The sequence below is a fragment of the Mirounga angustirostris genome, unplaced genomic scaffold (genome assembly GCF_029215605.1).
Source record: "Mirounga angustirostris isolate CCGP_5_RB_7025 unplaced genomic scaffold, mMirAng1.0.hap1 SCAF_10, whole genome shotgun sequence".
NCBI classification, from domain to species: Eukaryota; Metazoa; Chordata; class Mammalia; order Carnivora; family Phocidae; genus Mirounga; species Mirounga angustirostris.
The window spans coordinates 88,695,622-88,710,130 of record NW_026991718.1 but is presented as its reverse complement, the minus strand read 5'-3'; the positions used below and the strand labels follow the sequence as shown (position 1 = coordinate 88,710,130).

Sequence of the window (14,509 nt, the reverse complement as noted above, 5' to 3'; positions counted from 1 at the left end):
GGAGCTGGCTCTTTGAAAAAAATAAAATTGATAAACTTCTAGCCAACCGAAAAGAAAAGAGAAAAGACCCAAATAAATAAGATCACAAATGAGGAGAAATAACAACAAACACCAGAGAAAGACAAACAAGATTATAAGACAATATCATGAAAAACTATATGCCAACAAACTGGACAACCTAGAAGAAATGGATAAATTCCTAGAAACCTATAAATTATCAAAATTGAAACAGGAAAAAATAGAAAACTTGAACAGACCAATAACCCGCAAAGAAATTGAGTCTGTAATCAAAAATCTCCCAACAAACTTCAGTCCAGGCCCAGATGGCTTCACAGGCAAATTCTACCAAACACCTATTCTTCTCAAATCATTCCATAAAATAGAAAAGGAAAGAAAACTTCCAAATTAATTCTATGGGGCGAGCATTACCATGATACCAAAACCAGAGAAAGACTCCACTAACCTTATTGTCCTACATCTTAGCCAGGCTGCGGGGGTGACCGCTGTCCTCTGAGCTTCACCATGCCGCCCAAGGACAACAAGAAGAAAGATGCTAGAAAGTCAGCCAAAAACGATAAAGACCCAGTGAACAAATCCAGGAGTATGGCCAGAAAGAAGGGTCCAAAGGCAAAGTTTGGGACAAGCTCAGTAAACTGGTCTTGTTTGACAAAGTGACATATGACAGACTCTGTAAGGAAGTTCCCAACTATAAGCTTATGACTCCAGGTGTTGTCTCTGGGAGACTAAAGATTCGAGGTTCCCTGGCCAGGGCAGTCCTTCAGGAGCTCCTTAGTAAAGGACTCATTAAAAACTGGTTTCAACACACAGAGCTCAAGTAATTTACACCAGAAACACCAAGGGTGGAGATGCCCCTGCTGCTGGTAAAATGCATGAACAGATCCCATCAACTGTACATTTGGGAAAATAAAACTTTATTAAATCCAAAAAGAAAAAAAGACTCCACTAAAAAAGAGAACTAAAGGCGAATATCCCTGATGAACACAGATGCAAAAATTCTCAATAAAATACTAGCAAACAATACATTTAAAAAATCATTCACCACAATCAAGTGGGATTTATTCCTGGGTTGCAAGGGTGGTACAATATTTGCAGATCAATGTGATATACCATATTAATAAAGAAAGGATAAAAACCATATGATTTCAATAGGTGTAGAAAAAGCATCTGACAAAGTACAGTGATAAAAAACCCTCAACAAAGTAGATTTAGAGGGAACATACCTCAACATTATAAAGACCATAAACAAAAAACTCACAGCTAATATCATCCTCAATGGGGAAAACTGAGAGCTTTTCTTCTACAGTCAAGAACAAGACAGGGATGTCCATTCTCACCAGTGTTATTTAAGATAGAACCAGAAGTCCTAAGCATAGCAATCAAACAAAAAGAAGTAAAAGGCATCCAAATCAGCAAGGAAGAAGTAATATTTTCACTATTCGCAGATGACATGATACTCTGTGTAAAAAAACAAAGACTCCAACAAAAAACTGCTAGAACTGATACACAAATTCAGTAAAGTCACAGGATACAAAATTAACATGCAGAAATCTGTTGCATTTCTAGACACCATAATGAAGCAGCAGAAAGAGAAAATAAGGAATCAATCCCATTTACAATTGCACCAAAAACAGTAAGATACCTAGGAATAAACCTAACCAAAGAGGTAAAAGATCTGTACTGTGAAAACTATAAAACACTGATGAAAGAAACTGAAGATGACACAAAGAAATGTAAAGACATTCCATGCTCATGGATTGGAAGAACAAATATTATTAAAATGTCTATACTACCCAAGCACTACACATTTAATGCAATTCCTATCAAATACCATTGGCATTTTTCACAAGAACTAGAACAAACAATTCTAAAATTTGTATGGAAACACAAAAGACCCCCAAATATCCAAAGAAACCTTGAAAAAGAAAAGCAAAGCTGGAAGCATCACAATTCCAGGCTTCAAGTTATATTATAAAGCTGTAGTGATCAAAACAGTATGGTACTGGCACAAAAATAAACACATAGATGATTGGAACAGAATTGAAAACCCAGAAATGACCCACAACTATATGGTCAATTAATCTTCGACAGAGCAGGAAAGAATATCCAATGGGAAAAGACCATCTCTGCAACAAATGAAATTGGACCACTTTCTTATACTACACACAAAAATAAATTCAAAATGGATTAAAAACCTAAATGTGAGACCTGAGACCATAAAAATCCACGAGGAGAACACAGAGTGTAGCCTCTTTGACATCAGCCATAGAACTTCTTTCTAGATAGGTCTCCTGAGGCAAGGGGAACAAAAGCAAAAATAAACTATTGGGTCTTCATCAAAATAAAAAGCTTCTGCACAGTGGAGGAAACAATCAACAAAACTAAAAGGCAACCTACAGAATGAGAGAAGATGTTTTGCAAATGACATATCTGATAAAGGGTTAGTATCCAAAATCTATAAAGAGCTTATCAAACTCAACACCCAAAAAACAATCCAACTAAAAACTGGGCAGAAGACATGAATAGACATTTTTGCAAAGAAGACAATACAGATGGCCAGCAGAAACATGAAAAGATGCTCAACATCACTCATCATCAGGGAAATACAAATCAACACTACAATGAGGTATCACCTGACACCTGTCAGAATGGCTAAACTCAACAACACAGAAAACAACAGATGTTGGCAAGGATGTGGAGAAAGGGGAACCCTCTTACACTGTTGGTGGCAATGCAAACTGGTGCAGCCACTCTAGAAAACTGTATGAAGGTTCCTCAAAAGTTAAAAATAGAACTACCCTCTGATCCAGCAGTCACACTACTAGGTATTTACCCAAAGAATCCAAAAACGCTAATTCAAAGGGGTACATGCACTCCAATATTTATAGCAGCATTATCTACAATAGCCAAATTATGGAAGGAGCCCAAGTGTCCACTGACTGATGAATGAATAAAGATGTGGTGTGTATATAGATATGTGTGTGTGTGTGTATCCAATGGAGTATTACCCAGCCATAAAAAAAAGAATGAAATCTTACCACTGACAATGACATGGATGGAGCCAGAGAGTACAGTGCTAAGCAAAATAAGTCAGTCAAAGAAAGACAAATACCATATGATTTCACTCATATGTGGAATTTAAGAAACAAAATATATGAGCAAAAGGGGAAAGAGAGAGAGAGATGCAAACCAAGAAACAGACTCTTAATTACAGAGAACAAACTAATGGTTACTAGAGGGGAGGTGGGGAAGGGATGGGTTAAGTAGGTGATGGAGATTAAGGAGTGCCCTGGTTATGATGAGCACCAGGTGATGTATAGAAGGGTTGAATCACTCCATTGTACATCTAAAACTAATATTACACTGTATGTTAACTAACTGGAATTTAAATAAAAACTTTTAAAAAATAAGTAAAATCTCTAAATTTTCTTCACTGCCCAGCCCTGCTCCTATAACTGGCCTCCACATGCCAAAGTAAGAGAGCACCTAATCCTGCCCAGCATGATCCTCTGAGTTGTGAAAACGTTTGCTGTGAGGTCTTCTGGCCTCCCCCTCTCTCTGAGGATGCAGCAACTCACCTTCCCCACCTACATCCCAGGCAACCAAACAGCTAACATCCATGTTGCTGCCGATGGAAGGGATCACTTTTGCTCATTACTTGTGGGAAGTAGAGAAGGCTTACAACAAGCAGCGCCATCACATCTGAGGGCCAGGTGCCACTCACCAGAATCTGATCGGGCACGGCGTACTTGGCAATCTTGGTGGCCACTGCTGATCTGAGCTCCTTCACGACAGCATCTGTGTCACTTGTGTTGTCCTTCAACACGATGAAGGCAAATGCAGCTGAAAGGAGTCAAAGGTTTGGGGTGTGTTCAACCACGAATCATCTCCAAGGCAGAGCATTGTACACAGTTATCATATATCTTAAGGATCTTTAAATCATACATTGGTGACCTGTAACAGCTGCTTCCTTTAGTTGCAGCCCTAAAGATGCATTCCCATTTCATCCAAAGTGGGAAGTGACTTTTTTTTCTCAAAGTAGAAGCGATTCTAACAGCTCCCATGAACATCCTAGCGAAGCCGACATGTAGATGAGAGCTCCCTTTGGCTCTTGTGTTGACTGGATGGGGATGTCACCTTGGAGGCATGACTTAATCTCTCCTACCATCCTTGTACTTGTGAAGTAGCCCATAATGTGGGCTCAAAGGAGACGTACTGTCCACCCTTGTGACGTGGTGATGGGAACATAACAGGTGACACTAATCTTGTAGGTACGTGTCCAACACAGTGCGCACTAGCCACAGTAGCTATTTAAATGTAAATGAAATTAATGTTAACATGTAGTTCCTGGGTGGCATGAGCCCCCTGTAGCTTGTGGCTACTGTCCTGGACAGCACAGATGAAGAGGAAGCTCTGGCTTGGCTGGAAGCCCTGTTGGGCAGGGCTGGCCAACCAATATTTTAGCATAAACACTAAGTTTTGTTTGTCAATATCCTACCATGTTCCAGAAAGGATTAACAGTGGTTCCCACAGGTTTCTACATTTCTTTTCAATCCACCTGGGATAATCTTGCATGTGTGGGACACAGATCCAATTCCATTGTTTCTCCACACGAGCCATCCCAGCAGCCCTGCAGACAGTCTAGCTTCCCTCATGGACCTGCAGTGTCCCCTCGCATACATGAAGTGCCTATATACGTTCAGCCTGTGTATACCTGCACCAATCCCACCCCATCTTAATTAATTCTCTTCATGGCACATGCCGCCTAGCCTACTATGTAGTTTTGTCATTGCTTGTGTTTATTGCTTATTGTCTGTCTCTCCCCTTTACTCCCCGATCCTCCAGCACGTTAAGCTCTATGAAGGAAGGAGTTTTGTTCCTCGCCAAGTCTGGGTCCTAATCAGACCAGACCAGACCAGGGGCTCCCCTCAGTCAGACCACGTGCAAACCCAGGGAGTGGGAATACACAGGTATCCAACAGCTTTTGCTGTTGCTCATGTGTTACCAACACACAGATGCTCAGCTATGTTAGAAATCAGAAAAACAGCTGTGCCTGGGTGGCTCAGTCGTTAGCCATCTGCCTTCGGCTCAGTTCATGATCCCAGGGTCCTGGGATCAAGCCCCATATTGGGCTCCCTGCTCCGCGGGAAGCCTGCTTCTCCCTCTCCCACTCCCCCGCTTGTGTTCCCTCTCTTGCTGTCTGTCAAAAAATAAATTAAAAATCCTTAAAAAAAAAAAAATCAGAAAAATGTCTATCACCATACCCATGATATGTACATTCCCCCCAGCTGCCTGACAGGCACTGAAAGGCCTACTGATCCCAGAGTTACTTGGGCTGCAGCTTCTGCTAACAGGGACACAAGCTGACCCAAGGCCTCTGAATGTCACACGAGAGGACCTGACCCATCTCCGTCCCTTTCCTATCCCTGACTGCTCTCGTGCATTTTCCAGTCTCCTGCTAAGGAAGGGGCAGCAGCCTCATGGACACATGCTTCTCACGGCAACTGAAAATGCTTTTTCAAGTGTCTAAATAGGACGCCTCAGTGACTCAGTTGGTTAAGCGTCTGCCTTCGGCTCAGGTCACGGTCCCAGGGTCCTGGGATCAAGCCCTGCATCGGCTCCCTGCTCTGCGGGAAGCCTGCTCCTCCCCCTGCTTGTGCTCTCTAGCTCTGTATCTCTGACAAATAAATAAATAAAATCTTTAAAAAATAGTGTTTAAATAAATGTTAAATTTTACAATGGGTTGATTTAGATAAGGTGTTTGAGTAAATAATGGAACTGTGGCACACAAATGTGACAGGAAGGCAGATGACACTGGGGCACGCAGAGACAGAGGATGGCCCTGACAGCAAGAGGCCAAGTGTCCTTCCCAAGCTGCTTGGCCGGGCAGTGGAGGATGGCCTGCCCAGCAATGCAGCATAGAGTCAGCGAGTGTGCAGGTCACACCAGGCCAAGTGAGTATGGCCACCGTGCACTGGGCACTACAATACTCAGGGGACCCTGTCCCTTCCCAGATCCACCCACTTAGAAACTGGCAGACTTTGGAACAATGGGTGTCTTCAAATAAAGACTATTCTGATTATCATTCAGCATCTGCAGTGAGAACCACAGGTCAAACGCCTCCAAAAAGAATGCCAGAGCTGCACAAGGGCCCGTGCCAGGGCCTGTCGGGCAGCCCCTGTGGCAGCTGCGTGGGGCACTGTGACCGAGCACGTGCAAGGAGATGCTGTGAGCAGGACAGGGCATTTCGTGGGCACCCTCCATAACCAAGCTGCCACACGCACAGGAACAGAGGAGGAAACTCCCAAGCTCAGCAGGGGCCAAACAGGTCCTGGCTGCTTGTGGATGTGTGTCCTTAAGGGATGGCAGAGCTAGGACATTTCAAAAATCTGACCCTTGTCTAACATACATGCTATTGAGTCTCCTCACCCAAAACCTCCACATAGGACAGAAGAAAGCAACAGCTTGACCCATACAAAACCCCTACCACCCACTCCCAGAGTCCATTCCTGTTACAAAGTGCCACAATGTGCATGAAACCAGGAATGAGGAGCACCTTTTGTGGGCGCTCACCTTCTCCTTTGATGTCATGGGGATAGCCAATGACAGCGGTCTCTGGCACGGCGGGGTGGTTAGCCTGGGCAGAACACAAGACAAAACATGCAGATGAACCGCCTGAGTCAGCACACAAGTAAATCCAAGGCCTTGTGGACGTACCCCGGCAAAGGAGGCCCAACTGTGCTCACCATCGCGTCCTCGATCTCTGCAGTCCCCAGCCTGTGACCGCTGACGTTGATGACGTCGTCCATCCGCCCTGTGATCTGGTAGTAGCCGCCCTCTGTCCGGTATGCCCCATCACCGGTGAAGTAGTGGCCTGCACCACAGCAGGGGAATTCAGTACCAAAACCTCTGCACCAGGACCTGGCGGGGCTCCCATCCCTCCAGGAGGGACACAGCAAGACACACACCCTGACCTCGCTCTACAGAAGAAATCTCTGAAGCCCCAGGCTGCTGACTTCCTGCCTACCTGCCCTCCTGCCAACCCCTCACAGAGACACTTCTCTAGATGGTGCCATCTGGCTGTGTGCTAGAGAAAGGGCAATGGCTCCAAAACAGCAGAATTCTGACCACGTCACGACTGCAAATATCTGGGGAGTAGATGGTATACAAAGAGCACGTCCAAGCAGTCCCCAAAGTGAGGCTCATTCACAAGCTTGAAATGAAGATGATGGGTTCCAATAGGCACACTGTATATCATCTTCCAACCCAATGACATAAAGCAAACCAGGAAAAAAAAAAGTAAGCCAGAAGAAAACTCACAGCCAGCCATCATGCCAGTTTTCCAGAGTGGTTTCTTCACTCTTCCTTCCTAATAGCCTAAGGCATGCACACCAAGGGCCAGGTGCTTTAGTCTCTGCTTGCAGCCCCACTTAAACCCCAGGGACTCTTCCCATTCTGAGCCCAGGAGGGTCAGGAAGGTGAGGGGGAGAGGGTAGGACTCCAACTCCAAAGTGTCACCACACTACACTCAGTCATCATTACCTTAAAAACATTTTCTGAGCTTATGCTTCCCAGTGTGTACAAAAACGCATGACACAATCCACTTTAGACAGCTCACCTGGGTAAGGCTTGAAGTAGGCCTCCATGAATCTCTGGTGGTCTCCGTAGATGGTCCTGGCCATGCCCGGCCAGGCCTGGGACAGGCACAGAGCCCCAGAGACGTTATTGCCCTCCACGACATTTCCCTATGGACCCAGAGACACACGTGTGAGAGAACGCACAGATTCTGCTTTAGAAGCAAAGAACTAATGTTCTTCTAAGAAATGACAGAGGGGGGTGCCAGAGAAATACGTAAAAACAGAAATGTGAAAAATGACAAGCATGCCCCAAAAGGAACTGCCTTTCTCCTCTGCAAGGAACCAGCCTAAGAGGGCTTCCCGGAGGACCCTGCACTTACTCCACGCACGGATTTCAACTGTGTGTCCTTGAGGAGACGCTGCAGTGAACGCTCACCCTTCTGCCACCTACTAGAGCCGGGCCCGTGTGATGTGAGACAGGGGCAGAGGAGGCCAGGAAGGTAGACAGGAGCGCCAGGAGCTCCGCAGGGCATGAGTGCAGGAAAGGGATGCCTCCACAAGGCCCTTACCTTCTCGTCCATGAGCACCGGGACAATGCCAAAAAAGGGCCGCATCGCCATGCCAGGGAGGACCTCTGCCCCTTCCTCTGAGGGCCGTGGCGCGATGCAGATGCCACCCGTTTCTGCAGGGAGAATAGGGAAGAAATGCAGGCTGGGCCCAGGGGCTACTGAGATGTTTATCTAGACATGCCATCAAAGAGTCCGTGATGGACACACAAGTGCTCTCCCAGAGTGGGAGATGGGTGTTTGTCCCTGCTTGGCCCCCAATGACACAAAGATATCTTTCTGAGGCAAGACCAGACCTGGGTTCTGGTCCTCTCATCTGCAGAAACAAGATGTGGGCCCAAGACAGAGGGGTCAGTCCCAGGAGCTGGGGCACTTCACAGGGACAGGGGCTGCCTCCCCTCGTCCTTGGCTCTGTGGGACAGGACAGAGCCCACCCACTTGCACAGGAAAACAGAGGAAATGAATTGCTTCTGGGCCAGTGCCCCTCCCCCCCACACACAAACCCCAAACAATGAAAAGCAATGCCCACAATTCTGTTCTCAAGTATTTCTTTGGCACTTCTCTCTCTCAGCCTGCATGGAAATGCCTCAGGAGACTCAGCTGTAGAGAGTCTCCATCCTGAGGCTTCCCAAATGGAGAACAGAGCTATTTGCAATGCCTCACTTTCTGGCTTCTTGAAGAATGAGACCCCAGCTGGCTATATTCATTACATCAGTGGTGGTCTCTTGCCCTAACATCCTAATAAGTCAGATACCCCGGAGGAGAAAGGGCAAAGCAAAACAAAATGGCACAGAAAAAAAAAATGCCTTTCCCTCTGAAATCTAAATTTAGACTCTGGTCCCTGCAGTGGGGCCCATCTGCATCAGTTGTACTTATGTTGGGCACGTGGCCCCTACAGGGAAAATGAACATTTAGCTAAGCACCTACTACCTGTCAGGCCTTGGACAACATACAGCAGTTGCATCACCTCTCTCCATCCTCGTTGGGGCCTGTAGTGGAGTACCTCCACTTCACAAATAAGAACCCCAAGGCTCAGAGAAGTCATACACATCCCGAGACTTCCAGCTGCAAGCCGGCAGCCCGGCTCGGCCTCTCACTCCAGACGCCGGGTTTTCCAGCCACCACGCGTGCCGAGGGGCTGAGGCCTCAGTGCTGTTGGATGGCAATCACAGAGCCTCACTCACACTTGAGCCTCCAAGACTCAGGCTCGGCCACAGGTTCCCATGTGCTGTCGTGCACCGCGAGCGAGCCTGGTGCCAGGTTCCAAAGGCGTGCCTGGACCCCTTCTCCTCGGGGACTCTCACCTGTCTGCCACCACGTGTCCACCAGCGTGCATCTGCTGTCCCCCACCACCTTGTGGAGCCACTCCCAAGCCTCGAAGTTGATCGGTTCTCCCACTGAAACCACACGCAAAAGGAAAAACAATATAATAGACCTCAAGAAACCTGAAACCAAAAAGGATAGGTTTCTACAGGGAAAACAGCTCTGTAAGTTTCCTAAAGGACATAAGAGGAAACTTGAAAAAAACAGTGAGATTCATCACATTTATGGCTGCCAAAGAATACAAATTACAACAAGGCATTTTCACCATCAGGGCAAGAATTAAAAAGCTGGCAAGAATGTGGGAGAGAAAACCTTAAATAGGCTTAACCAACTGAGCCTACCAGGTAACCCATTTAAAAAAAATTTTTTTTTACTTCTTTTTTTCCAATTTTGCTCAGTAGCTTTCTATTTTTTTATTATGTTCAATTAGCCAACATATAATACATCATTAGTTTTTGATGTAATGTTCAACAATTCATTAGTTGCGTATAACACCCATACATATAATTCCATGTATATGAACTGTCCAGAATAAGCAAATCGATACAGACAGAAAGCAGATTCGCGGCTGCCTTAGAGCTGAAGTAGGGGTAGAGGGAAGTTAGAGGAGATGGGGAGTGACTGCTAATGGGTTCGGGGTTTCTTTTAGGAGTGCTGTAAACACTAAAAATAAGTAAGGGACAGGCAGGGCCAGGTAGGGAGAGATAGGTACGGGGTTACATGATCAGGCTCACCAAAAATCCCAGAAATGCTGAGGCGTAAGGAAACCAGAAATAAGGGAACAGAACCAGACCATCTCGTTTGTCTTAAACATCAGAGATGAGATATTCAAAGGGGAGGTAATCATGGTGCTATCAGCAGTAATGTCAAGATTTCAGTTCCCTGGTCAGTTTTCTATAAAACACCGACCATAAAAGACCTCAGTGGCAACCCATTCGGGATCCCTCTCACTCTAGAGAGCTTTTTTCTTTCCTTCCTGTTCTCACCTTCACTTAATAAACTTTCAACTTCACTTCAAAAAATAAAAATAAAAAATTAAAGAATGTGGGAGAAACAACACACTACAGGAATGTAATTTGATATGCAATTGGGAGCAATGGATGTGTCTCTTAATATTTAGTGTGCATACACCTGATAGGACTACTCTGGAAACCGTCTGTGGTGGGATCTACTAAAGCTAAACCTGTTTCTCTTATTATCAAGAACATCACTCCTGGCATATAACCTACAGATAAGAATGCAGAGGTGCTCACATACGAGGATGACCACAGCAGTTAAAAACCAAAACTGCCATCAAGAGTGGGATGGAGAAATAAACTGTGGTACATCGATGTGATACACAGCATGAGAGCAAAAGCAAACCACCGCCACACTCGGCAGGGCTGGCCCTACAGGTGCAAGTTCAACAAGCGTATCAATCCATGCTGGGAGCAGTCGAACGGTGGCTGGGGCTGGGGATTACTGACTCGGAGGGGTTGTAAGGGAACCTTCTGGGGCCTGGAAATTTCTATGGCTTGATCTGGGTGGTGGTTTTAGATACATGTACACAGTTGGTGGTTGAAAAACACGGGGGTTAGGGGTGCGGGCGTCCCATGCCATCAAAAATCTGAGTATAGCTTCGACTCCTTAAAACTTTACTAACAGCCTGCTGTTGACCAGAAGCCTCACCGATAACATAAACAGTCAATGACCCCATATTTTGTATGTTGTATATATTATATACTGTATTCTTACAATAAAGTAAGCTAAAGATAATATACTGGGGCACCTGGGTGGCTCAGCCGTTCAGCTTCTGCCTTCGGCTAGAGTCATGATCCCAGAGTCCTGGGATCGAGCCCCACATCGGTCTCCCTGCTCAGCGGGAAGCCTGCTTCTCCCTCTCCCACTCCCCCTGCTTGTGTTCCCATTCTTGCTGTCTCCCTCTCTGTCAAATAAATAAAATCTTTTTTAAAAAAAAGATAATAGGGCACCTGGGTGGCTCAGTTGGTTGAGCGACTGCCTTCGGCTCAGGTCATGATCCTGGAGTCCCTGGATCGAGTCCCGCACCGGGCTCCCTACTCAGCAGGGAGTCTGCTTCTCCCTCTGATCCTACCCCCTCTTGGGCTCTCTCTCTCTCTCTCATTCTCTCTGTCTCAAATAAACAAAATCTTAAAAAAAAAAAAAAGACCACAAATTTATAAAAAAAAAAAAAAAGATAAGAAAATCAGAAAGAAAATACATTTACAGTCCTGTACTGCATTTATTGAAAAAAATCCATGTATAAGTAGGGCCCACGCAGTTCAAACCCATGTTGTTCAAAGGCCAACCGTATGTATATGTAACGACTGCTACGTACATGCATATATATGTACACACACACACACACAAATGTGCTTGTGCCCTATGACTCTAACAGCCCAACTTCTCAGTGTCTACCTACCATGACTTCAATTTTGTGCCCCCCCCCAAGATTTCGTATGTTGAAATCTTAACCTCCAAAGATGATAGTATTGGGAGGTAAGGCCTTTGGGAGGTCATGAAGCCCTCAGGAATGGGATTAGTGCTCTTATTAAACAGACCCCACAGAGCTCCCTCCTCCCTTCAACCATGTGAGGACCCAGGGAAAAGGCACCATCTATGAACCCAGGAAGAGGGCCCTCACCAGAAGACAATCGTGCTAGCACCTTGAACTTGGGACTTCCCAGCCCCCACAACTGTGAGAAATAAATTCGTGTTGTTTATAAGCCACCCAGTCAGTGGTGCAGCCCCAATGGCTAAGCTACTACCCTAATGAACCAGCCATACAAGACTAGCACTCAGCCAGAATTGGCCAGCTTAGCCATACTGCTGCTGAAACAGTGAAATACCCTCATGCTGGTTGCCTCTTGCTCAGGACCACCCACGATGCAGCAACAAACCAAGGCCTGACCTGGCCAGGGGCTCCCATGCTGGTCACGTGGGTGCTGGCTGTTGTGTGCACTGACCCTGCGCTCCCCCACACCCACGAGGAGGTAAGCTACCATGGGATACACTGAGAAACTGCCCACAGCCCGGATCTCCAACCACAGGGGCAAGACTACCGGACCACACCCACAGCAACCCCCACTCGAGGGTAAATCAACTTCTCAAACACAGAGCAGAGCCGTATGGAAACCTGCATGCTGCTGAGTTAAAATACACACTAGGCGGATAGCACAGTGTGATCATGGTCACATTAAAGCAGACATCTTGGAATCACGCTGCGTCTCTCACAGGAACCATGCAGACGGCCTCAGAAGGGACACAAGCAGCAGGGTCACCTGGAGCAGTGCTCACGGAGGACGTCAGCTTGCATGACCATGTTGTGTTTTTTTTCCCCAACAGGAGGAGAGCTAGGTGTCACTTGCGAAATTAAAAGTTAAAAAAAAACTGTAATGGAAACCTTGGGGTTAAAGTCCTGAGGAAGCTGGATTCTGCTGACTGGCAGGATTAAATCAAGTCAATGCACCCCCAGCCTGGTGCTGCGAGGGCTAATCCAGCCGTCTGGAAGCAGCCCGAGCGGCCGGGACCACAGTCGGGGACAGCACCACTTGGGCCCTGGCCGAGCACGCAGCTTACCGGTCCATGCTTCCCCCATGCGAGGAGATGCCTGGTGCTGTTTACCTGCCTGCTGGCACTGCTTATTGACAACCAGGTCCCAGGGAAACCCCTGTAGGACTCTGCTGTCGGTGCTGGTTACATGGCAGGAATGTGCCCACAAGACCAGTAAAATACACAGAGCCCGGAGAAGGCTCCATGCGTGCTCCCTGGTGCAGCCTGGTCCAGGAGAGGAAGTGGGTCTGGTCACTTATGGAGTGAGGACCCCAGAAGCCTGTCTGGCCGAGGGGATGCCTGGCTAAGGCAGCTCTGAGTTAGGGCATGCTCCCTCACTCTAATGCAGTGGCTGGCACCTCCTTCTAAAGCACTCAGAGCATATGCCTTGTCACTGGGGTCCCTGTGAGTCTTCCTTAGCAGCTGAATCCCTTGAACGCATCTGGAAAATCAAACCTCCCATCACCACTAACCTAACTCCTGAGCCCACTTAGGTGGCCTGCAGATGGCACCTGGAGGATCTGAGCTTCTGTGGCCCTCCACTTGCCCTCGGTCCCCAAGCCCTGCCTGGCCCAGAGTGCAGGAGCGCCTCACGGCCCCTGGGCTGGAGGGCAGGTCTTCTCCAACCACGTGGCTCCCTTCAGGACATGCTGGCTTCACCCTCCACAGCTGAAACATGCCAAGAGAGGCATCTCAGACTTACCACCACCTAGAAAGGAGCCAAAACTCTTTCTGCTGACCCCATCTGGAAAATTCAAAGTACTTGGTCATCCAGACACCAAATGACCCCACGCATAAGGCAGGTCCTGAGCAGGGAAGAGCTGGGCACATAAGAACACGTCTCCCAGGCAAGGACACAGGTCGTCCTAGGCGGGAAGCAGCACTGCTGGGTAGCATCTGCCCTGGAGATGCTAGCATCCGGGTACTGAGCCCTCAGTGCAGCATCTGGGCCTTCTGCTCCTGGGCCTGCCACTCAGCTTCACAGTGAGCAGTCAACCCTCACTCACCCTCACTGACCACACCAGGGTGCTGAGGACACAGATGGCTGTGACTTTGGGGAGCCCACCACCTAGTGAAACAGTCAGCATGAGAACAGATATCCAAGAGTAGAATACAGAGCTGTCTGAGAGCAGAGAGCCTGAGATCCAGAGCTGCCAGGGAACTCTATGGGAGAAGGTGCACAGAGAAAGGCCTTAAAGAAGGATGGAATCCTCAGAGGTGGGGAGGGGCAGCAAGGCATCGCAGGCAAGGGGAACAGAGTGAACCAGGGCCTAGGACCCATAACAGTGCTGCACAAGTACGTCACTGATGAGTGACATGCACGTCTGAGCTCTCTTCCCCATGGTCTGAGCTCTCTTCCCCATGGACGCATTTGGCAGCAAGCCACATCCCTGGTGGTACCTGCCCCACATGCTTCCACTGTGAGAAACTACCAAGCAGATCCAAGTATTCACCCAAGGAGCACAGAGGGCTTCC

The 14,509-nt window shown here is 47.3% G+C and overlaps 1 protein-coding gene and 1 pseudogene across 2 annotated transcripts in view; one reads left to right on the top strand and one right to left on the bottom strand.

Annotated features, from left to right (window-relative positions):
* The window catches only part of ACSS1 (acyl-CoA synthetase short chain family member 1), a 61,313-nt gene that overhangs the window by 5,626 nt on the left and 41,178 nt on the right, over positions 1-14,509 (bottom strand). Inside the window, exons 8-13 of one of the 2 annotated variants that reach the window (XM_045885339.3) lie at positions 9,466-9,558; positions 8,165-8,277; positions 7,637-7,763; positions 6,765-6,892; positions 6,592-6,655; positions 3,743-3,861 (exon numbers count right to left, since the gene is read on the bottom strand). In XM_045885339.3, coding sequence (XP_045741295.1) covers positions 3,743-3,861; positions 6,592-6,655; positions 6,765-6,892; positions 7,637-7,763; positions 8,165-8,277; positions 9,466-9,558 — 644 coding nt within the window. The remainder of the gene's footprint in view (positions 1-3,742; positions 3,862-6,591; positions 6,656-6,764; positions 6,893-7,636; positions 7,764-8,164; positions 8,278-9,465; positions 9,559-14,509) is intronic. The other variant, XM_064572723.1, reaches the window with a different exon arrangement.
* On the top strand, positions 523-3,724 carry LOC123850683 (small ribosomal subunit protein eS25-like; annotated as a pseudogene).